At 42.7% G+C, this 23,085-nt stretch overlaps 2 protein-coding genes across 5 annotated transcripts in view; one reads left to right on the forward strand and one right to left on the reverse strand.

Annotated features, from left to right (window-relative positions):
- The window catches only part of TMEM8B (transmembrane protein 8B), a 79,352-nt gene extending 64,588 nt beyond the window's left edge, over positions 1–14,764 (forward strand). The window contains exons 11-13 of one of the 3 annotated variants that reach the window (XM_072607179.1): positions 1,396–1,542; positions 6,472–6,588; positions 7,260–7,357. In XM_072607179.1, the coding sequence (XP_072463280.1) occupies positions 1,396–1,542; positions 6,472–6,588; positions 7,260–7,292 (297 nt within the window). In that variant the 3' untranslated portion in view covers positions 7,293–7,357. Of the gene's footprint in view, positions 1–1,395; positions 1,543–6,471; positions 6,589–7,259; positions 7,358–12,604 lie in introns of those variants that run through there. The other 2 variants (XM_072607164.1, XM_072607169.1) reach the window with 2 other exon arrangements.
- Positions 14,765–17,324: 2,560 nt separating this feature from the next.
- On the reverse strand, positions 17,325–22,183 carry GGT6 (gamma-glutamyltransferase 6). Of its 2 annotated transcripts, none has more exons than XM_072607196.1 (4): positions 21,698–22,183; positions 20,779–21,008; positions 20,533–20,646; positions 17,325–19,499 (listed from the first exon to the last, which is right to left on the reverse strand). In XM_072607196.1, the coding sequence occupies exons 1-4, from the start codon at positions 21,883–21,885 to the stop codon at positions 18,385–18,387; spliced, it is 1,647 nt and encodes a 548-aa protein (XP_072463297.1). In that variant the 5' UTR covers positions 21,886–22,183; the 3' UTR covers positions 17,325–18,384. The 2 variants fall into 2 exon arrangements, with proteins under 2 accessions (XP_072463297.1, XP_072463290.1); XM_072607189.1 differs by having other exon boundaries at positions 21,686–22,181.
- Between the last annotated feature and the right edge of the window lie 902 nt (positions 22,184–23,085).

Consider the following 23,085-nt stretch of genomic DNA (forward strand, 5'->3'; position numbering starts at 1 on the left):
AGAGTGGATAAATTAGATTGATTAGAGACTAATTGAACCACTTGATCCAAAGACTACAGTTATGTCTTCCACATCATGCCTTTCCCCATCATGATTTTGATATATCATGGGTTAGCATAAGAAATTAAATGGTAAATTTTGGGGAGTTTTGCAGAAGCTTCAGATGACATGCAAAGGCCAGCAGGCAACATCGAAAATGTTCAGAAACTCAGAAATGCACAATACATATATATATATATATATATGTATGTATGTATGTATAGCAGTGTACAATATCAATTCAAATTTGACAAAAAAGTACTGTAAACATCCCATAAAAGAACAAAAAAAAATTCAGAATTCTTTTCTGTTATGAAAGGAGGGACAAAAATTTTATGCAGATTTATTAGATTGTGGGAGCACTGTGGCCCTAACCCTCTGCCCCCATATGGAAAGGATAATTGTAGTCATTAATGGTTCCATGTCAGCTGGGAAGGAGGTCTTCAGTGGAGTTGTTAAGGTATTTTTTCTTGGCCCAATTTTGTTTAACATTATTCTTATTATTTAAATCAATGACTTGGATGAGGACATATAGTAGATATTCTCCTTATCGAATCTTCAGATGATGCAAAACAAGGAAGGATAGTTGAAGCACTGGATGACAGGATTCAAAAAGATCTAGACAGACTGGAACACTGGGATAAATCTATTCATATTTAAAAAGGATAAATGTAAAGTCTTTCATTTGGATTTCAAAATCAATCTTCCCAAACATTAGAAGGGAGGAAGCATGACTAGATAGTGGTCCATTTGAAAAAGATGGGAAAGGGGGTGAGCTGGCAGTGATATTATTAGTTGTAAGGCCAATACAAGTGAATAGTCTGAGGCAGAAGGTAAGGGAGCTAATGCAATCTTTAGCTTCATTGAGACATATAATGTCCAGAAATGAGGTTAGTTTCTCAGTGTACTCTGCCTTGGACAAATGACATCTGCTCTACCGTATTCACTACTGGTCACATTGGAGGAAAGAAACTGATAAATGGGGTAGCATACCTGTGACCTTTACCCCAGGCCTATCATGCCTGTGATCTAGCATGGAGGTGTCAAATGCATTGACACATGCTTCTTGTAACATTAATGAGTGTAGCTCAAACCAAATTAAATGTAATTGAGAAATATTTAACAAAGTATTTAATGAAATAAGTAAAAATACTACTAAGCTTAGATAATGTTATTATGAGGGTTATCCACAGGGATCTTCATTGGACTATTTAGTGACACTCCTCCTGCCCCCCCCCCCCCCCCCCCCCCCCCCCCCCCCCCCCCCGTGGCAATTCTATTTCAATTTGACATGATTGATATAGGGACTAAGTCCAAAGTTTGATCCTGTCAGTGACTTCTGACCTCTGCCCCCAGTTCTACCATGCATGTGACCAGCCAGGCATCGTGGTTTTCTGCATCATGGACTATGATGTTCTGCAGTTCTGTGACTTCCTGGGCTCCCTCATGTCCGTGTGGGTCACAGTCATTGCTATGGCTCGTCTGCAGCCTGTGGTCAAGCAGGTAAGTCTAACACTAATTCCAGGGAGAAGGGAATGAATCCCAAGGACAGGACTAATATCAATTTATCCCTGAAATCTATATATTACTATTTTTTTGGAGGCAATTGGGGGGGTGGTTAAGTGACTTGCTCAGGGTCACACAGCTATTAAGTGTCTGAGGGCAGATTTGAACTCAGGTCCTCCTAACTCCAGGGCCGGTACTCTATCCACTGTGCCACCTAGTTGCTTCCTTTGAAATCTATTTATCATCTATAAATGGATGATTTCTGAGTGAGGATGCCCAGAATGCAGACATTATACTGATGACCAGGTCACTATAGTGTGAGAAAACTCACAGAATTTGAACCTGTTCCCTGAAGAGTTATGTTCTCAAGCCCAAAGACTAGACAAATGAAGAGGCTGAGGCAGAGTGAAGACTCTGAGGGCACAGGATCTATACAGCCGGTAGCTTTTTGTAGTGAGAAGTCACTCAGGGCTCTGACTTTTTACAGATAGTGTTTATTGTTGAATATATTTGAGAGACAGCCCACTTTACTCATGGGCTAAGTCAACTGTCCATACATCTTTCCTTGTGTGGCATTTAAAAAGTTTGAGAGACATAATTTCTGGATAGTCATTTTGTTAATAGTGCCATAAATTAACCCCTATATGAATAAAATAAAGAGGATATCAATGAAATGGGCATGCAGCTGAAAAAGCTAGAAAAAGAACAAATTGAAAATCCCCAAGTAAATACCAGGCTAGAAATACCAAAACCAAAGGAGAGATTAATAAAATTGAAATTAAGAAAACTATTGAACTAATAAATAAAACTAAGGACTGGTTTTATGAAAAAAAACCAATAAAATTTATAAACCTTTGGCCAATTTTATTAAAGAAAAGAATGAAAACCAAATAACCAATATTAAAAATGAAAAAGGTGAACTTGCTTCCAACAAGGAGGAAATTAAAACAAAATTAAAAATTACTTTGCCCAACTGTTGTATGCCCATAAATTTGACAATCTAAGTGAGATGGATGAATATTAAAAAAAATAAATTGCCAGACTCACAGAGGAGAAAGTTGAATATTTAAATAACCCCATCTCAGAAAAAGAAATTGAATAAGCCATTAATGAACTCCCTAGGAAAAAACCCCAGGGTCAGATGGATTTACAAGTGAATTCTATCAAATGTTTAAAGAACAATTAATTCTAATACTACTATTTGGGAAAATTGGTGGAGTCCTACCAAATTCTTTTTATGATACAAATATGGTTCTGATACCTAAACCAGGAAGAGTCAAAACAGAGAAAGAAAATTATAGACCAATTTCTCTAATGAATATAGATGCAAAAATTTTAAAAACGATATTAGCAAAAAGAATACAGCAACTTATCATGAGAATAATACATTATGATCAGGTAGGATTTATACCAGAAATGCAGAGCTGGTTCAATATTAGGAAAACTCTCAGCATTATTGATCATATCAACAACAAAACTAACAGAAACCATATGATTATCTTAATAGATGCAGAAAAAACTTTTGACAAAATATGACACCCATTCCTATTGAACACATTGGAGAGCATAGGAGTAAATGGAGCCTTCCATAAAATAATAAGCAGTATCTACCTAAAATGGTCAGCAAGCATTATATGTAATGGAGATAAGCTAGATGCATTTCCAATAAGATCAGGTGAAACAAGGATGTCCATTATCATCACTGTTATTCAATATCGTCCTAGAAATGTTAGCTTTAGCAATAAGAGAAGAAAAAGAAAATGAAGGAATTAGAATAGGCAAAGAAGAAACTAAGTTATCACTTTTTGCAGATGATATGATGATATACTTAGAGAATTGCAGAGAATCAAGTTAAAAACGACTTGAAATAATAAACAACTTTGACAAAGTTGCAGGTTACAAATAAACCCTCATAAGTCATCTGCATTTCTATATATTACTAACAAAGCTCAACAGCAAGAGATAGAAAGAGAAATCCCATTTAAAGCTGGGTAGACACTATAAAATATCTGGGAGTCTACTTGCCAAAACAAACCCAGGGGATATATGAAAACAATTACAAAACACTTTTTGCACAAATAAAGTCAGATCTAAGTAAGTGGAAAAACATTAGTTACTCGTGGGTAGGCCAAGCTAATATAATAAAATGACAATTCTACCTAAATGAATTTACTTATTCAATGCCATACCAAACTACCAGATAATTATTTTCTAGAGCTAGAAAAAATAATATCAGAATTCATCTGGAAGAACAAATGGTCCAGAATATCAAGGGAATTAATAAAAAGAAATGCTAGGGAAGGTTGCTTAGCCCTACCAGATCTCAAATTGTATTATAAAGCAGCAATCATCAAAACCACTTGGGACTGGCTGGGAAATAGAGGGAATAGGTTAGGTAGTCAAGATACAGTAGTCAATGAATATAGTAATCTACTGTTTGATAAACCCAAGGACCCCATCTTCTGGGATAAGAACTCACTGTCTGACAAAAACTGCTGGGAAAACTGGATAACAGTGGGTGGAAACTGGGTATAGACCAATGCTTGACACCATACACAAGAATAAAGTCCAAATGGGTATATGATCTAGGTATAAAGATTGATACTATAAACAAATTAGGGGAGCCAGGAATTGTGTATTTGTCAGATTTATGGAGAATGGAGAAATTTTTCACCAAATGAGAGAGAACGTTATACAATGCAAAATGGATAATTTTGATTACATTAAATAGAAAAGGTTTTGCACAAACAAACTCACTGCAACCAAGATTAGGAGGGAAGCAGAAAACTGGGAAGGAATTTTTGCAATTTGTGTTTGTGAAAAAAGCCTCATTTCTAAAATATATAGAGAACTGAGTCAAATGTACAAGAATACAACTCATTCTCCAACTGATAAATGGTCAAAGGATATGAACAGGCAGTTTTCAGGGGAAGAAATTAAAGGTATCTATAGTCATATTAAAAAAATGCTCTAAATCACTATTGATTAGAGAGATGCAAATCAAAACAACTCTGAGGTACCACATCACACCTATCACATTGGCTAACATGACCAAACAGGAAGATAATAAACGTTGGAGAAGATGTGGGAGAGTTGGAACTCTAATTCATTGTTGGTGGAACTGTGAGCTGATCCAACCATTATGGAGAGCAATTTGGAACTATGCCCAAAGCGCTATAAAATGTGCATGCCCTTTGACCCAGCAATATCACTTCTAAGACTGTATGCTAAAGAAATCATAAAAATGGGAAATGGTCCCACATGTATAAAAATATTTACAGTAACTCTCTTTGTGGTGGCCAAGAACTGGAAACTGAGGGGATGCCCATCAATTGGCGAAAGGCTAAACAAGTTGTGGTATATGAATGTAATGAATACTATTGTGCAATAAGAAATGATGAACAGGAAGACTTCAGAGAGACCTGGAAGGACCTATATGAACTGATGCTGAGTGAAAGGAGCAGAACCAGGAGAACTTTGTACACAGTAACAATCACAGTGTGTGAGGAATTTTTCTGGTAGACTTAGCCCTTCACAACAATATAAGGACCTAAAAAATTCCCAGTGGACTCAAGGCAAAATTCCTTCCACATCCAGAGAAATAACTATGGAGCTGGATAGCAGAATGAATTATTTTCTCTTGTGTTTTGTTTTGTTTTGTTTTTTCTCATGATTTCTCCTATTCATTTTAATTCTACCATGCAACATGACTAAGGTGAAATGTATTTAGTAAGAAGGTATGTGTAGAACCCATATAAGATTGCATGCTGTCTTGGGGAGGGGTGGGGAAGGTAGGATGTAAGGAGTGGAGGGGGAGAAAAACTAAGATTTACGGAAGTGATTGTAGAAAACTGAAAACAAATAAATTAATAGAAAAAATAATGCCTTAAATTTTAATAAAAGGACGGCCATTTGGTCACCTCTCTCTTAGCCTAAAGACAATCATGGCAGGCTGGCTCACAGCTTATATGCACTTTGAAAAAGTAGTATTCCTGAAGGTGGAAATTAACTGTGATTGGTTAATAATTAATGAGAGGTAGGCTTTACAAAGAGAAGTGAGTTCACTCCAATGAGGGGCTGAGAGTGACATCCTGTCACCCACAGACAGAGACTATCCCTGTACTCAGACTACTCCAAGCTTTGGTCAATCTAGACAAAGAATCTGTATACCCCACCCAAACCTGAGCTAGTAGCAACACTCACAGGGAGGAGAAGGTTAATCCTATCTTCCATCTGCCCTGTCCACTAGAGATGGGACAAGGAAACAGAACAAGAGGAAGAAAAGCTGGGGTCTCACCAATTTGAATAATTGGCTATTAATGTGAGAAAAAAATAATCATGTCTCTCACTTACCTTTCAGTGCTTTGCTTTATTTCTCCTCTTCCTCTCCTCTTAAAGGTGCCACCCTCAGCTAAGTAGTTAGGTGGTGTGGTGGATAGAGCAGTAGACCTGGAGTTCAGAAGACTTGAGTGCAAAGCCAGCCTCAGACACTTACTAGTTGTGTGACTCTGGACAGGTCAATTAACCTCTGTTTGCCTCAGTTTTCCCCTTTGTTAAATGGGGTTTATAATAGCACTGCCTATTTCTCAGGGGTGTTGTGAGAATAAAATGAGATGTTAAAGCACCATATAAACCCTAGCTATTATCATCATTATCTCTATATTGTTCCTTAAATATATCGGTTACTTCTTTCTTCAGTCTCCTATCTCTCTCTCTCCACCCCAAAACTCTGGCCCTGACCTCAGTACTTTCTTCCTTTCTTGGTCCCTATTCCTATCTCCAGTTACCCCTCTGCTCCTGGGGTTTTCAGCTTCCACCCTCAGACCCCATCCTCATCCCCCATCCAATCCTGCTTCCAGTGTCCCTTTCTCCCAGGTCTCCTGGCTTTCTGACTCTGACCCTACTTTCATCCCTTCTTCCTTTCAGGTTCTCTACCTGCTTGGGGCCATGCTACTCTCTATGGCTCTGCAGCTTGATCGGCATGGCCTCTGGAATCTTCTTGGACCCAGTCTCTTTGCCCTTGGGATTCTGGCTACAGCATGGGTAAGAAGGCCATAAGGGAAGAATGATCCTGGCCTGGTGAGGGTCAGCCACATCATGAGTAAGGGAAGGTAGGGGTGGGAGTGGGGAGAGAATGTTTATGCCATGAGTGAGGGGAGGATGGTCAGAGTGGCTCCTGGATAAGGGGACCCTTCTATAATAATTCTTCACCTTTTAGGTGATGTAGTATTACCACAGATGGGGGGTTATAGTTTTTATTCTTTTTTTGAATATTTTTTTATGTGGGATCTTATGCCTATGTCCTCACCCTACACCTGTATTTCTACCCTAAACCCACATTCTTGTCTTCATTCCATGAATCCTTGTCCCTCCTCATCTCCATCTTCATGTTTCCATCCCATATCCTTATTTATGCCCTTTCCTAACATCTTCTCCATATCTGCATTCATGCCCTCAGCCTCTGTCCATATCTTGGGTTTGTGTCCGTGTCAACACACCAGGTTCCAAAATCCTATTGCCTGTGTATCCTTGGGCTCTGCAGCTCCACAGACCCATTATTGTGGCTCTGAGCCACTCATTTCAGGATCAGGGACAACTCGATATTCTTGCTTTCTTGGTTGTCAGCGCGGAATCATTTTGGCTTGTAATGAGTCTTTCTCAACCCAAGGAAAGTTCCCAGATCTGGTCTCCCCTTTCCTTATTGCTTCTCACAGAGTCCTCTGAAGTTTTCTCAGCATTTGTATTGATGGTAATTACAGAAGATGCGATGAAGTCACAGTTCAGTGTTTTCAGGTAAATGATCCTGGCTCTTGAATGGATCACAAAGACCATTTGCCTTTGTCTGATTCTTCCCTGGCTTCCATCCTGTTCTTGTTTTGCTCAGTCTCTTAATCTCTGGAGCTGGATTCTGTCTGGCAGGAACTGGTTCTCTTGAGGTTTCTCACCAGGACTGGGAAATCCTGCCTTTGAGGAGGCTAAACTCTAACTCTCCTTTTGTTCTGCAAGTGAGCTTGTCTGCTTCTCTTATTTTTGGTGACTTCTAGAATATTCTAGTGGTAGCAGTCCTAGTAGGGCACAGGGTGAACCAGGTCCCAATGCTTGACTTTTATAAGGATATTGGGGATGGAATTCAGAGCCTCTTGTATCACATAGATCCAAGACACCTTTTCACTTCCCTTCTTCTTCTTCTTCTTCTTCTTCTTCTTCTTCTTCTTCTTCTTCTTCTCCTCTCCTTCTCTTCCTCCTGCTCCTTTTCTTCCTCCTCTTCTTTTTCCTTTTGCTCTTTCCTTCCCTCATCCTTTTCTCCTTCCTCTCCTTCATCTTCTTTTCCTTTTTCCTGTTCTTTTTCCTCTTCCTCCTTTCTTAATTTTTAATTAACAAGCAATTTTATAAACCTCCATTCTTTATATCTATGAATAGACATTTCTATTCTTACACTTGAAGGATCCATGATTTCAATGTATGAGTATAACCTCCTTTGATAAATATCAAAACACTTCTTTTCCTTAACAAACTGTTTCATGAGATTATGTGCTGTCCCCCTATCCCCAAAGTCATCATTTGATAGCCATCCTTCCAGTGCTGAGTTTCTTCCAGTTCAGCTGGGCTGATACTCTGATGACAAAATATGGACCACTACTGGACCTTCACTCAAGCCTGAACAGTTTGGTAGGATCTCTCCCTTCTTCCTCCCTTCCTCTTCCTCCTGTGTGTTCTCTGCCACTGTAGCCCTTCAGAATTCAGTCACCTCCATGCCATAAACAAGCTATTTTACCTACACCACAATTTATAGAGGCTTCTTTTTCTCTGGGCACTTGAGCACACATTGTTTTCATAGGATCATAGATTAACAGCTGGAAGAGACCTTAGTGGTCAGTGAACCCAACACCTCATTTTATAGATAACAAAACCGAGGCTGAGAGAGATCAAGTGACCTGCCCAGAGTCACATAGATAGTAAACGTTCAAGGTAGGATGCAGATCCAACTATTTCTGACTCCAAGTCTAGCATCCTATCCACTGTGCCACCTGGCTACCTGCTAGTTGGGTATTACCTTACTAGTCTGCTAGATGCTTTTCCCTCCCTGTCTTCAGCAAGGTTGTATGTTCACTACTTTAGCTAAAGGCACTAAAAGTAAACTGGTACCTTTTTTCTGGCTCACCAGTCAGGGTCCCCAGATATTCCTGGCAAGGAAGGAGTTTTGCAAGCTCCTTGGTCATAATTTTCTGAGGCAGCTAAGTAGCTCAATGAATCGAGGGCTGCACATGGAGTCAGGAAAACATGAGTTCAAATCTAGCCTCAGACACTCACTAGCTGTGTGACCCTGGGCAAATCACTTAACCTCTGTTTGCTTTAATCTACTGGAGAAGGAAATAGCAAACTACCAAGAAAACCCCACTGGCAGTATTGACAAGCTATGGTTTGCCAGATCACAAAGAGTCACATATGACTGATCAGCTAAACAAGCAACAACATGGTCATGTTCTGGTTGGGATTCTTGGTGCAAATTTTGCTTGGCTTGGCTTGAGACTATCCTTTCTCAAGCTAATACAAGATGGTGGTTATTGTTTAGCTGGCTGCTGCGTATATGGACCCAGACTGGATTCACACTTTGACATTGTTTTTGTTGCTTTCTCCTGGGCTAATAGGAAACAATTACTTTTCTTTCCTTCCACTTTTATGTAAGACTTGTCCTACACTGCACCTGTAGGGCTTGTCTTTCTAATTGGCAGCAGTTGGTTCATGGGCACACCTGCTGGTCTAGAGCCAAACACAACCAGGTAGAGAGAAAAAGAAGCGTGAGGGTGAATTGCTTCTGCAGCTGAGATTGTAAAAAGAATACTGAAATTGGAGTCTGGAGAGATCTGGGTTCAAACCCTCACTGTGACTTTGACCATGGTCAAATCACTTAAACTTTCAGAGCCTCATTTTTCACAGCTGCAAGATGGAAATAATAATTTAATTAAACAAACCTTTATTTAACACTCACTATTTTAAGGCACTGTCCTGTTTTTGTATATAAATATAAAAACAAAACAGTTCCACCATTATGGAGCTTGTATTCTTCTGTGTGAGAAATCATGAATTATTGATCCATGAAAGTGATGAAATTTAGTATATGGAAAAACTAAAGAATTATAGCTTTGAACATAAGAGGATTGTATTCAACTGACAAAAATGAAGAGTTGCAGAATAGAGTAGAAAATGTAACCAAACGTGCACTCATATAAGTAAATACAAGAGAATTTGAGAAAAGAGTGAGAACCAAGAGCTAGATGGAGGAGAATCAGGGAAAGCTTCATGGAGGAAGTGGTACCTGAGGAAAGTTTTGAAGGATGCTGGGGAGAGGAGGAAAAATTGAATTCTAGGCAAAAAAACCCAGCTTATGCAAAGTCATAGAGTTGGGAAATGGAAGGTCAAGTTTGTGGAACAGCTATTTGACTTTTGGTTTGGCTGGAATGTGGAGTATGTGAAGTGGAATAAAATGAAATAACTATGGAAAGATAAGTTGAGGCCAGATTATGGAGAGCTCTTATTATTATCCTAGAGAAAATAAAAATAATATAATATAAATATATAAATATAACTATATATAATATTTGTTATAGAACTGACAAAACTTGACAACCCTGTTGATGGAAGAAATTATACATCTAAGAAAGTACTGAAATATGGTGTAAGGAAAGCCAAACCTAACTAAAATCTTGAACATAAGTGGATTGTATTCACTGATAAAAAGTAAGAGAGTTGCAGAATAGATTAGAAAACATAGACAATAATATGTTACCTACAGGAAACACACTTAAAACATGGGGACACATAAAGAGTGAGAGGCTAGAATAAAACTTATTTTGTTTTATCTGTATCCCCCAGAGCAGAAATTGTCACTGTGATTTTGGATAAAGAAGTCACAATAGATGATGCCAACAGAGATGATAGAAAGGAAAACTATATTCTATTTACAAGCTCCATGGAAAATGAAGCCTATCTCATAGGGCTATGAGAAGAACACACTATTTTTGGTTTTGTTTTAAATTAAATTTTATTTTTTTCAATTAGCAGAAATCTGTCTTCTCTCCCTCTTCTCCCAGAGGAATGTACTTTGTAAACATTGAAGCGTTAGATAAACCTGAGTTATAAATATTATTATTAGGTCAAGTATTTAAGCAGGGCACATCAAATGATTTCTGCTTGCTGCATCCATTATCTTGAATGAATCAGACTGATGGAACCCTGCTTGTTTTGACCTAAAAGATCTATTTTCTCTTTCCCGTCCCATCTGACTGGTCCTCAGATGCTTGGTTCACTCTTGTTTCCCTCACTGATCACTGCTACTTCCTTGGCTTCTGTACTGAATCCTGGGCTTCTGGCTTATACCTAACTAATCAATCATTGCATCTTAACTCCAACTCTCCAACTTTCCCCATAAAATCACTTTTATCCTAATGTGATTGAAGCTCCAATGGATCTTCCTTAATTTAACCATAATTAATATTAAGAGTCATAATAACAACACCCTACATCTCTGTTATTGGTTTTTCCCAACCACTCTATGTGATATTTCACACATAAGGAAACTCTAACTTAGCTTAAAGTCTTATGGTCTTTACATCAGAGATAGGTGCCCAGGCCAACAGGTTTGGTGAAGGGACTCATCCTCCAGGATATCTTAGTTCACTACTGCCTTGTCAGAAGGAGAGAGGAAAGAAGGAAAGAGTGTGGACTTCTTTCAGTTGCATGAGTGGGAAAGTCTTTGGTGATTACTTTTTAGGGGGGCATCTCTTGAGTATTTGACTTCTCGTTCATGTCTCCTCTGGGTCTCATATAGCAATTTCTCACATTCTCTTTGGATCTCTGCATTTCTCAGCTCATCCCATTTTATATCCCTCATTGCTTGTTCTCCAAGGTTATCATGTTTTCCCTAACGCTCCACATTCCCTTAAAGCAAGCCTGTGATTCAGCTCTTTCTCTTTCACATGAAGGTCCCCAGGAAAGAGTGGAGTTGCAGACTATGCTTCTGTTGATTGCTTTAGAATTGTCTGTAGTTTGTGTCCTATTAAGATGATTTCAACTGACTTCCAGCAGTAGGCTACTCTAGAGGCAGGTCCAAACTTGGGGCATCTTTCACAAAAGTTTTCCTTTTTCACACATGAGGTCAAAACAGTCCCTTGTGAGATGTAGACCAATCTGCCCCTTTCAACATATGTTTCCACTGGACCTCATTTGTCTAGCTCAACTTTTCTGGTCTTGGGACTCAGATTGAGTTCTTTCCTATCTTTTGGGAAGGTAGAGTTCCACCACTGCCACCCCAAGTGATGAAACAGCACAAAGATAGGTGGCTCCTCTAGCCAGGTGCCCACAGCTATTTTTCTTGGATAACTTTTTGCTGTCTCCACAAATGAGAATTCAACAGGAGACAAATTTCTCTTCCAAAAGTTACCCTCTTGGGATCAGGACTTCCCTCTGGTATTCTTTTTAAAAAAAATTAATTTATTTGTTTTCAGTTTTCTGCAATCACTTCCATATATCTTAGATTTTTTCCCCTCCTTCCCCCACTTTCCCCCCTCCCTCCCAGAGATAGCATGCAGTCATATATAGGTTCTACACATACACTCTCACTAAATACATTTTCACCTTAGTAATATTGCATAGAAGAATTAAAATGAATGGGAGAAACTATGAAAACAAAACAAAACAAAAAATAACACAAGATAAAATGGTCTGCTTCATTCTGTGATCCAGTTCCACAGTTATTTCTCTGGATATGGAAGGCATTTTGCCTCAAGAGTCCATTGGCAATTTTTTTGATGACTATATTTCAATATAATTTTTCTTGTCATGTCCAACTCTTTATGACCCCATTTGGGGTTTTCTTGGCAGAGATACTGGATGGGTTTTCCATTTTCCCTAGCTGCTTTGGACCCTTGATCTCTGCCCTTGCTAAGGCTCTCCTTAGCTATAGTCATTCATTGCCACTCCCCTCTGGTGCCCTAGTACCTCCCCACCCTCTCCCACTTCTTGCTCTTGTGATTGCTGACGCCAGACTCTCTTTCCTCAGACGGTGCGCAGTGTCCGCCGCAGACACTGTTACCCACCCACGTGGCGTCGCTGGCTGTTTTACCTGTGTCCAGGAAGCCTCATTGCTGGTAGCGCAGTTCTTCTCTATGCCTTTGTGGAGACTCGGGACAATTACTTCTACATTCATAGCATCTGGCATATGCTCATTGCAGGTAGCGTGGGCTTCCTGCTACCCCCAAGAGCCAAATCTGATGGCAAAGTGCCACCCCTATCCAGGCCCCGGGGATGTGGCTATCAGCTCTGCATCAATGAGCAGGAGGAGCTTGGCTTGGTGGGCCCAGGGGGCACTTCTATCAACAGTATTTGTGCCAGCTGACACCTGTCCCAGAGCATAAAATCTTCCCTGGGGACATTGAGTTCACCCTGGAACACACAACCTGTTTTTGGGATCCTGGAGCCTTCTCTGAGAATATGGAACTCATCAACCTGAGGACACAGAGCCTTCTTTGTGGACACATGGCTTTGGGGGCACAGAGCTCTCCTTTGGATCATGGAGTTTGTCCTTGAGGCATAGAACTCATGTTGGGAGCCCCCATTCCTGCCTGTGGATGTGGAACCCATAGACCCCAGAAATATTGACTTTTCCAAAAACTGTGGCCATCTATTGCTTCCTGCAGGATTCCTGACCCAGTTGCACAATGTCTCACCCTTTGTCTTTGAGTGGATATAAAATGTGGATGGGGTGGAGGGAGACAAGGTGGAGTGGGCTAGAACTGGGGTGACTTCCCTGGAGTGGACTGTGGTGTCTTTCCAATGAAATGTGTGCCAGCTCTTCCCTTAGTCATAATTTTTTGGAGAGGCAGAGGTTGGGGGTCAGAAAATAGAATGTGGGCAAAGGGTCAGAGGTCAGGTGGAACCTTCTTTGCTTTCCTGGTCTTGTTGAATATTTCTGTGGTTAAAAAGGCCACCTTGAATGCCAGGCATCACATTAGGAAGCAAAACAAATGAAGCTCCTCCTCACCCCCATTACACTCTTGATAAACCACTAACCATGTGTACTTCTGGACACTAGATCTCAGATAGGCATAATGAAACTGGTGGGAACTGATGAATGGGCACAGAAATGGTGGAATAGGGATGGGTGGGTGCTCTTAGTTAGAAAAAATTTAGAAAATTCCAGAGGGTGGGGAGGTGGAGAGACATGGAACTTGTAACTCCAACTCCAGGTCTTAGAATGAGGGAGAATACCTCTTTAGGATTTGAGAGACAGGCAGGTTTAGGACAAATAAGCTGATGCAGCAGGGTATGGTGGATGGATAGATAACTTGTCCCTGGGTCAGGAAGACATGTTGAGTTAGAGACATGCTTCTGTCACATGATGGCTGGGTGACTTTGGGCAAGTCACTTAATCTCTCAGTGGCCCCTGGCCATTTTCTAAGTCTATTAGTTGTTAGAATAAGTGCCCATCTACAGTAGTAGAGGGAATTTCCTCACTGAGATTTCCCTTCACCAATGAAATCAAAGGTCCAATATAAACAGCAAGGACCACACATAATGGTCAATGTTGAAAACCTGAACAGGTTTAAGGAGGGTTATGATAAATCCCTTGATGCTACATCCCTAATAGCGCAGTCAGAGGTGTCTGGAGATGCCCCTCATCTGGAAGGTAACATCAAGAAGAATGTCTGGGCTTCCCCAAGACCCCCCCATATTTTTCCAGAGACAAAATTCCAAGTGGGGTCCAAAGAGTTGACTCAGGAGGGCATTAAATTGTGGCTGTGTTATTTTTTTGAAGACTCTCTGCTCAGCAGTGACCCTACATCACAAAAGAGCGGATTCTTTCCAGGGGACTGAATTGCACATCCACCCACTGGCACAACCCTTGAGATCTTCAACTTTGGCATAATTACCAGATCATTCTTTTCTTGGATAATCCAGGAAAACATCACCTATCCTTGTTCTCAACTGCCACTACTGGGAGCTACCATCAAGGGGCTCTTGGTTTCTAAAACTCAGCCCTTTCCTCTAGGATCATGGGAAGTCACCTTGTGTTACAGATGAAGAATCTAAAGCCTTAGTTAAGTCACTTGCCCAAGGTCACCCAGGGAATGAGTGGCAGAGCCAAGATTTGGACCTTCTGCCTTCATATCCAGTATTCTTCCCACTGAACCCTACTGTCTCCTCAGAACCCATCTGACTTTCTAAAAAAGTCTTTAGTCAGAAAAAAAAAATAGGGATCACCACAATAAAATGAAAATGGGGGAGATATAGATGTAGAGCTTCAAATGAGAGGATATCAAACTGCTAGATATATAGTTCATACTGATAGTTATGGTTTGGATTTCTCTGGTCTATCCTTAGTCTAAATCTAGTTTTCATTGGATTCTACTAGGAACTTCTCATACCCCCTTTTTGGGTTGAGAGGGGGGCATCATCTTCAAGAAGGTGAAACTTCCCCAGTGTCCTCAGGCCTCACCTGACTGACAGGTAGGATAGTTGCCAAGGGAAACAGTAAGCTGAGGTGTCAATCCCTGGTTTGGATAGGAAGCTAGAGGACCTAATGAATGTCACCAAATCTAGAATTGCAAGGGACCCCAGCAGCCAGCTGGTCCAACCTGTCCAAGAATTCCCTCTACAACATGCCAGACAAGTCCAGCCTCACACTTCTGGATTGCACAAATTGTTTGTCAAAACTGTGATGGTTAAAAAGTTTGAGAGACATAATTAATCATGGCTAGCGAATAATTAATAAAAAGATGGTCATTTGGCTGTCTGCGGTGTAACTAATGCCCCCCCTGCAGGCCTCTTGACACTTACACACCCTTGGAAGAATGGGTGTTCCCGACAGGTGGCAATCAACTCTGAGTGGTTAATAGTTAATGAAAGAATGGATATTATAATAAGAGGTGGACCTGTTCTAATGAGGGACTGGGGGCCTGACTTCGACTATGTCTTATCTCTACCCGGACTGTACCCAGCCTGGACAATCTATGCAAAGGGATCTACCTCCATCAAAGCTCTCTCAATAGAACACAATGATCTCAAATTCACCTAGACTAGAATCTCTTTACCTTTTGATAAGATCTAAGGTTTCCCCGAACTGCCTAGGTCTGAACAAGATTGAGGAGAATGTTAAATACAATCTCATTATTAGCTCTAGTCTTCAGAATCTGATTTGACTTAGTAGAGAATGAGGAAATAGGAAGGGAAAAAATTCTGGATATTCCCAATTGTAATGGGTTATTAATTATAACACAGAAATAATAATTTCTCTCAAGTCCAAATCTGACTTTATGAAACTTTCATCCATTGCTCTTACTTTGGCTCACTGTGGCCAAGCAGACCAAGTCTGATCACTTTTCCATGTCCTTTTGTGTCAGAATGGAAGCTTGGCATGCCTCTCAGAAAGTCCCCTTTACTTCAAGGAATTTTTTGGAATATACTGATGTGTACTCGTCAGGCACATCTAGACCTAAAACCTAGATCTAGACATCTAGACACCTTCCAGATACTCAACTGTATGTTCGAAGACATATTCAGACACAGGTATAAACTCGGTTGGTTGGTTGTTGTCCGTCTTCAAAGAGGACTGAAATGACATCACCATTGTAAAGTGAAATTTCAGTGTGTCCACTCGTGGCTGATCAGACCAATACGAGCTGGGAATGCTCTACCACAGGTTGGGCACAGATAGTCTGTGTGAATATTGGGGGTGGACTTAGAAGGCACACTTAGAGGGTGTAAGAACATGCATAGATCTAGCCACAGGTGTAAAAACATATTCAGATGTATACATATTCACATACTCCCTGAACACACTTAGGTTCTTAGGGTCATATGATAGTAGATCTAGAGTTCAAAGGATGCTTGGTTTAACCCCTGCATTGTAAAGATGAAGAAACTGAGACCTAGGGAGGCTGAGTGACTGGCACACACAAGCTAAGGTGACTATATGATGGATGATTAAGTGTAAGGGCAGGACCAGGGAGCCGTTATCTAGGCTCCTTCTCTCTGAGTTGAGCAGGGCACAGGGAAAATGTGAAGTCCTGAAATTTAGGTGTAAGCAAGCTGGAATCCAGGGGATGGGGAAAACTTTATTTTAACTTTAAATCAACCCCAGGTCCAGTGGCTTATTTGGCACCAGGTCAGGATAGCTGTTACCCCTATGCCTCTTTTCAGGTTTCAATAGACTTTTTTTTTCTGCTTTATTTCAAGTGAAGTGACATTGGGATTATTTTCAAAGGGAACTTTAACCAAAAAACAAAAGAAAACCCCCAAAACAAACCAAAGGGACCAAAGTCTAGAAATAAATGCTGAAAGAGTTCAGAGATCATGGATTTCTTCTCCAAGGTCAAGTTGCAGGTAGGATTGACTAGACCAGCTTAGAAATCATACCTCCAATTCCTTTTCCTCACCCCAATCCATCTGGAAAATCTCCCCCAAAGACTCCCTTTTCATTTGTTTTGAATTACCAACTCCCACTCTCTCTTGGCTTTCTCCCCAGCAAGACAGGGACAGGAGTGAGAATTCCAGTCATATCTATTTGATTAGGAGGGTTGTAGGTAGTTAATGGACCACCCCCAGATGGATGGTTCACATCAATGTCTCTAAGGATGTGTAAGTATATTAAGATACTGGAAGGATCCAAATGTAGGCAACCCTAAATATAGGCCATATCCCCACCTCCCAACCCCCACAATGAGATTTCTTTGAAAGGAAAAAATATAAATAAGTATACAGTGAAAAAATAATATCGATCATAGACCAAACAAAGGATTTTTATAAGCCAAGTTTGAGGCATCAAAGTGCAACCCGTATTTAGACCAATATAGTAGATGGCAGACATCAGAGATGGAACTCAGCAATGCTTTTCCTTCTCCTCCGGAGGAGAAAGTGAGGCTGGTGACTTTGCACAGTCCTCCCTCACTTAACTCCAATTCACTTACATGACATGACATCACCTCTGTGATGTCATGGTCCTCTTTGAGGACAGAGGACAAACAAAGACCTTTGTCTCTAGTAAAGAGACTTTTCTTAGAATTTGAGAATATTAAAACTGAAGGATACATTATACATCATCTAGTTTAAACCTCTTATTTGACAGGTGAGGGCACTGAGTCCCAGATATGGGAAGTGACTTGCTGAAGCCACAGAGCAAAGTAGAAGCAGAATCACCTCCTGTTTCTTCCTGTTTCTGCCCAAGTCCACAACCTTTCTCAAGGTCTCTTACTTAACTCTGGCCCCTGCATCCTGATGGTCTATGCCAGGAAGGGAAGAAAATAAGCATGGCACTCACTACATGCCAAGCCCTGTGCCAAGCACTTTACAAACATCTCATTGAATCCTCACAACAACCCTCTGAGGTAGGCGCTGTTATCCCCATTTGGTGAAGGCTAGATTTGAACTCAAGTTTTCCTGATTCCAGGCTGAGGCTCTATCTGCTGTGCCATGCTAGCGGCTTCCTATAATAGGACATCAACAGTCCCTTGTGACTTCTTACAGGCATCAGTTCCTTAAGGGGCCCCAGACACATCATCCAATGCCATAAATATCTCCCAAGTTCATCCCTAGGGATTTCAACATAGCCACCCTCACATGAGGGAGAAGCAACAGTTCCCTAAAATTCTCTGGAGGTCAGAGCTTTACACTGGCCCCACCCATCTATGGCCAGCTCTCAGAATGGGTCTTCCTGGGTTATAGCTTTCCCAACCCATGAAACAGGGTCAGGTTAGTATGACTCCCATTGGGTTATTATGACAGCTCATTCTGAGATCTAGAGGTACAGAAGAACCTGTGAGGCAGGACATCACTACCTCCAGGCTAATGCCCACGTGAAGGATAGTAACTGGCTGGGACACCTGTGGCCCTGACGTGTTCAGCATGGGTGGTCACCAGAAGCAGGGCCTCAGGGTTGGAAGCCCCTGGTTTAGGAGGGGTCTTCCTGCAGCTATGAGGGACCCCACTGGACCCAACCTGAATCTGTAGCTGGGGCTGAGTGATAGCATCAGGCAGGGGCTGCTGAAGAGCTAGGTAGCTGAGCAGGGTCTTAGCCATGGCCAGGGGTGCAGAGGACCCTCCAGAAGCTGCCAGTGCTAGCACGTCACCTTCAGGACCACAGCACAGCAGGGCAGGGCAGGCCCAGCTGGCAATTTGGGAACCTCCCCCAAAGTCACTCAGGAGGATACCCGTGGATGGCGATAGCCATCCAGATCCAAAGGTGCTGTTGAGGGAGGAGGCAAGGAGGAGCACAGAGCCCTCCCTGTCCATAGCTGCTAGGATGCTACCTACAGGGGCTGCAGGAATGACCCTGGCATATGCATCCTGGGCAGCTGCCAGGAACCCAGGGCAGGGGTCAGAGGTCAGCCCCCCTGCCTGAAGGGGATTTCTCAGTACCTTTAGTAGTAGTTCACCAGCTGTGGGACTTGGGGTGGTAAATAGCAGGCCTTGGGGCAATGCAATCTGCAGGGCTGGCTCCAGAGTGGGCATCATGCCCTGCAAGGGCTCTTTTAGGAACAAGTCCTCTGCCAGAGGGTGAAGCAGAGCACTCAGAAACTGATCATCCATCTCAGGGGCCTGGGCAGCCCTCTGGAGTACAGCAGCTAAGCCCCGGTTGGTTACATGGGCACCCTGGCCCAGCACAGTCCCATTGGGGTAGCACAGTAGTGGACAGAGGCCTGTGGCCTGGCCGGCTGCATCCCGTTTTGCCAGTGCCTCTGCCAGGGCTTTGTCTATGGAGAAGCCATCTTGGGCCAGGGCAATGGTAGCAGCCAACAGCCGGGACCAGGGCAGATGGCCTAGGTTTCGATGCAGAAGGTGGAGGGCAGGCAGAGCCCCTGGCATCCCCAGGCCAGGGGCCAGAGCCTGGGCTGGAGCTGGAGTCAGTGCCACTGTTTGATTGGATGAACTATTATGGAAGAGGGCCCAGAACGCAGCACCTGGGAAGAAAGGGAGAAGGTTTGTGGCTGTGTGGGGTGGAAAGATGGGGTAGGAAACTTCAGGTCTCTGACAGAAACTGGCTTGGGGGTAGGTCATACCCACCTAGCGGAAGAGGATGCATTTATTTTATTGACATAATCCTGAAGGCCTGAGGGAGGAGGGTCACACTAACCCAGCGCATCCTAACTGGGGGGCCAACCTGAGATGGTTCAGAAAGAGCATAATAACAGAGACTGGAGGGTATGACCAGAGTGTCAAACTGACTTCATCTCGACAGGTCAGAGAGTCATGCTGACTTGGTCCAGGGGTACGGAAGGGTCCACGCTGACCTAGACAGAAGGCCTGGTCTTGTGAGCTACTTACTCACTACTCTGTGAGCAGGGACAAATCACTTCACTTGTTTCGGTCTTGGTTTTTTCATTTGTAAAATGGCAGGGGTGATCCTAAAGTCCTGACAAGTCTTTGACTGTAATCTTGGGCAAACGGAGGAGCGATGTTTGAGTTAACTTGGACCAGAAGAGTTGGAGGCTCAGACTGACCTAATTTAGGAGAGGCGGGGTAACACTCACTTTGTCTACGGGAAGTGGAGGGTTTGTGTCCTAGAATCAGGGTTAGGAGGAATTTCAGGTTCATAGGCTCTAGAGCTAGAAGGGACTGCAGAAGCTATCCAGTCCAGCCTCCTATTTGACATATGGGGATACTGAGGCCCAGAAATGTTAAGTGACTTGCTTAGGGTTGCACAGTTCCTTAACGTCAGAAGTGTGATTTGGACCCAGGTCTTCCAGACTTCAAGTTCAGTGTTCTCTTCCCTGCTCTATGCTGCCTCTCAAACCTAGATATTCCTTACCTGAAACAGTTTCTCAGTATAAAACCTTTTGACCACTTTTGCCTAAATACTTCTGGGGAATAGGGGTGGGTTACACTGACATCATCCTGAAGAATTAGAGGCTTGTTCTGGTCTGGAAGATGTGGAGGATGGAGGGGGATTTGGGGTGCTACGACAATTCTGAGAGATTTGGGAGTCATACTAACCCAGTCCTGTTTCATGGGGATGCACCAAGGCCAGGCACAGGGCTGTTCCCACACCTGCATCCACCACATTCCCTCCATCTAGCAGCAGATCTCTCCCTAGGATGGAACATGTGTCTGTGACAGGGAAGGAAGATGGGTTACTGGGCGACCAGAGAGTACTTCATCCTTGCCCACACCTATGACCCCACTTCTCTTCCCATCTCCCCTCTTGTTCTGGCTCCTTCCCCCACTCCCCATTCTACTGACCTGACTCACTGATGACTGCTCCATGAGGATATATGCCAGGACTGTGGTGGTGTCCAGATGTATGATGATCAAGGCTCTGGATCTTAGGTGCTCCCATTTTCTGGTCCTGGGCAGAGGTCCCCCTGGGCCGTAGATGTCTGGCAGCTAAGTAGAAGCTTAGTCCAAGCAGCAGGAGGGCTGACAGTATCCCTGCCCATGCCTTAAGTCTTTGCCTGCTTTGGGCAGGATTTCTGTGGATACAGAGAGTGGGTGGGTAGAGAACCTGTTAAGGAAGCTAAGCTTGTTAGACAGGTTCTCTACGGGGGAGAATCTTACTAAGCTGGTGATCTTAGATGGAGAAGAATACCAGTTCAGAGTAGGAGGTCTGGGTGACCAGGTTTACTGTCTCAGGGGCCAGTACTGGACTCCTAAGGATGGCAGTCCAGGGTTGCTGATACACTTTGAATCTCAGACCTTTGGATCAAACCTCATTGGAACAAAATCTGGAGCATTAGGCTTTTGCCTCAATTTCCTCACCTGCAAAATGGGCATTAACAATAATCTTCCCTCTGCTTACCTAGCAGAGTCATTGTCAAGAAAGTACTTTGAAAACTGAAAAGTTGCAGAGAGATGCCTTATTAGTATTATTCAGGTGGTTGCCAGTTGTAAGCTCAGAGCTCAGCAGGTCGAACAGGACCAGGCTTACAGCAAAGGGAGTTTCAGGAGACCAACTGAGGGGCAATCCCCAGAATTATGTCATTTCTACTTATCTTTTCAAAAATAGGATTCTGCAGGGACATCCCTCCCAGTGATTCTTACGTGGTTTCTTTTTACCTCTTAGCACACCGGGTAGGTACAGGGCAAGATCAACATGCCCTGTAGGACTCACTGACCTCTGCCCCTGGGCCTTGTGCTCCCCTCAACTCACGCTTGTAGAGACCTTTGGCGACTTGAGTCTGGAAAGAGCACTGCCTTCGTTTCATCCTCCTCCTCTTCCTCAGATCCGAATTCTATTTCATCCTCCTCCTCCTCTCCCTCTTCCTCAGAGTCAGAATCCTGGAGAAGTAGCTTCTGATACTGCACAGATTCCAGACAACCAGCCTGAGAATTAACCCTGGTCTGCTCCATTTCTCAGAAAACTCGCCTATGGCCCAATGATCAGCCTTACCCAGGAGCTGTAGAAGAACGGGGCTCTGTGGGCACCATGAGCAAGGGGATAGTTCCTGTGTCAATGCTGGTAAAGTCCGGAGAAAGGAAGGGGTGGAGTTAGGGTTCCCACACCTGTTGGAACTTGACCTGTGAGGAGGGGCAGGTCTATCTGGTGGAATCAGGACTTCTGGTGCCAGACTCTAGGGGGTGAGTGAGCAAGGTCTGAGGTGTCTCTGGGAGAGAGATGGGATCCTTCCTGCAGGGGAACTTCCAGCTTACCCTGTTCCCCATGTTGAGAAAGAGGCTTCTGACCTCAAGCAACTGACTCTACGTGTCCCATCTCCAGTCTTTGCTGATTCCTAAGTCTTTTGGTCCCTTATGCCCTCTTGTGTTGATGGCTAGTATTGCTCAAGCTCCACCTCGGAGCAGGGAACTGGGCACTGAGAGTTCTCATGGTGATGCCCTTTTGGGAGTCCGTAGTCCGTCCCCTTCAATGCCAAGCTTGTGGATGAGGAAAAAGGAGGAGGAGGTGAGGGGACAGGTATGCATGGCTCCCTGACAGAAGGCACGCTTCCTGAAGGCAGAGAATGTTTCATTTTTGTCAGCGAGGAGGCGGAGTGGCTTGAGCAAAAGATTTGTGGTCAGGCTGAATAATAACATTTCCGCTCCTGAAGATATGATGAGTAAACACAGGCAAAGTGCTTTTCAAACCTCAAAGCGCTACTTGAAAAGCAAAGTGAATTTGTATCCTCAGTGCCCAGCACATAGTAGGAGCTTAAGAAAAAGTGTTTTATTGGAATCTGCATACTATTGTTTTAGGAAACATGCCCTCTGTAGTTTTAGGATGTATTAGCAATAATAGAATGTGGTATGTGGTATGAAATATTGCAAGAATCTGTGCCATCTTCAATTCTTCTAATTCTCAGGGTGGGCTATATTACATGAAGGTATACCTTGTATAAGGGGCAGCTAGGTGGCTAGAGAAAGCACCAGACTCAGAGTCAGGAAGACCTGATTTCAAATCTGTCCTTAGACACTTACTAGCTGTGTGACCCTGGGTAAGTCACTTAACCTGCTTGCTTCAGTTTCCTTGTCTATAAAATGAGTTAGAGAAGGAAATGGAAAACTACTCCAGTATCTTTGACAGGAAACCCCAAATGGGGTCACGAAGAGTCAAAC

Source organism: Notamacropus eugenii, chromosome 1, assembly GCF_028372415.1.
Source record: "Notamacropus eugenii isolate mMacEug1 chromosome 1, mMacEug1.pri_v2, whole genome shotgun sequence".
Classification (NCBI taxonomy): Eukaryota; Metazoa; Chordata; class Mammalia; order Diprotodontia; family Macropodidae; genus Notamacropus; species Notamacropus eugenii.

What these genes read in the sequence shown, in the direction of transcription:
- GGT6 (XM_072607189.1), bottom strand. Translation starts at nt 21,885, where the DNA reads ATGGAGCAGACCAGGGTTAATTCTCAGGCTGGTTGTCTGGAATCTGTG. An exon ending in AGCAGTCATCAGTGAGTCAG is followed by an intron (nt 20,647 to 20,778) that starts GTCAGTAGAATG and finishes TCCCTGTCACAG; the next exon opens with ACACATGTTCCATCCTAGGG. An exon ending in TCCCCATGAAACAGGACTGG is followed by an intron (nt 19,500 to 20,532) that starts GTTAGTATGACT and finishes CTTTCTTCCCAG; the next exon opens with GTGCTGCGTTCTGGGCCCTC.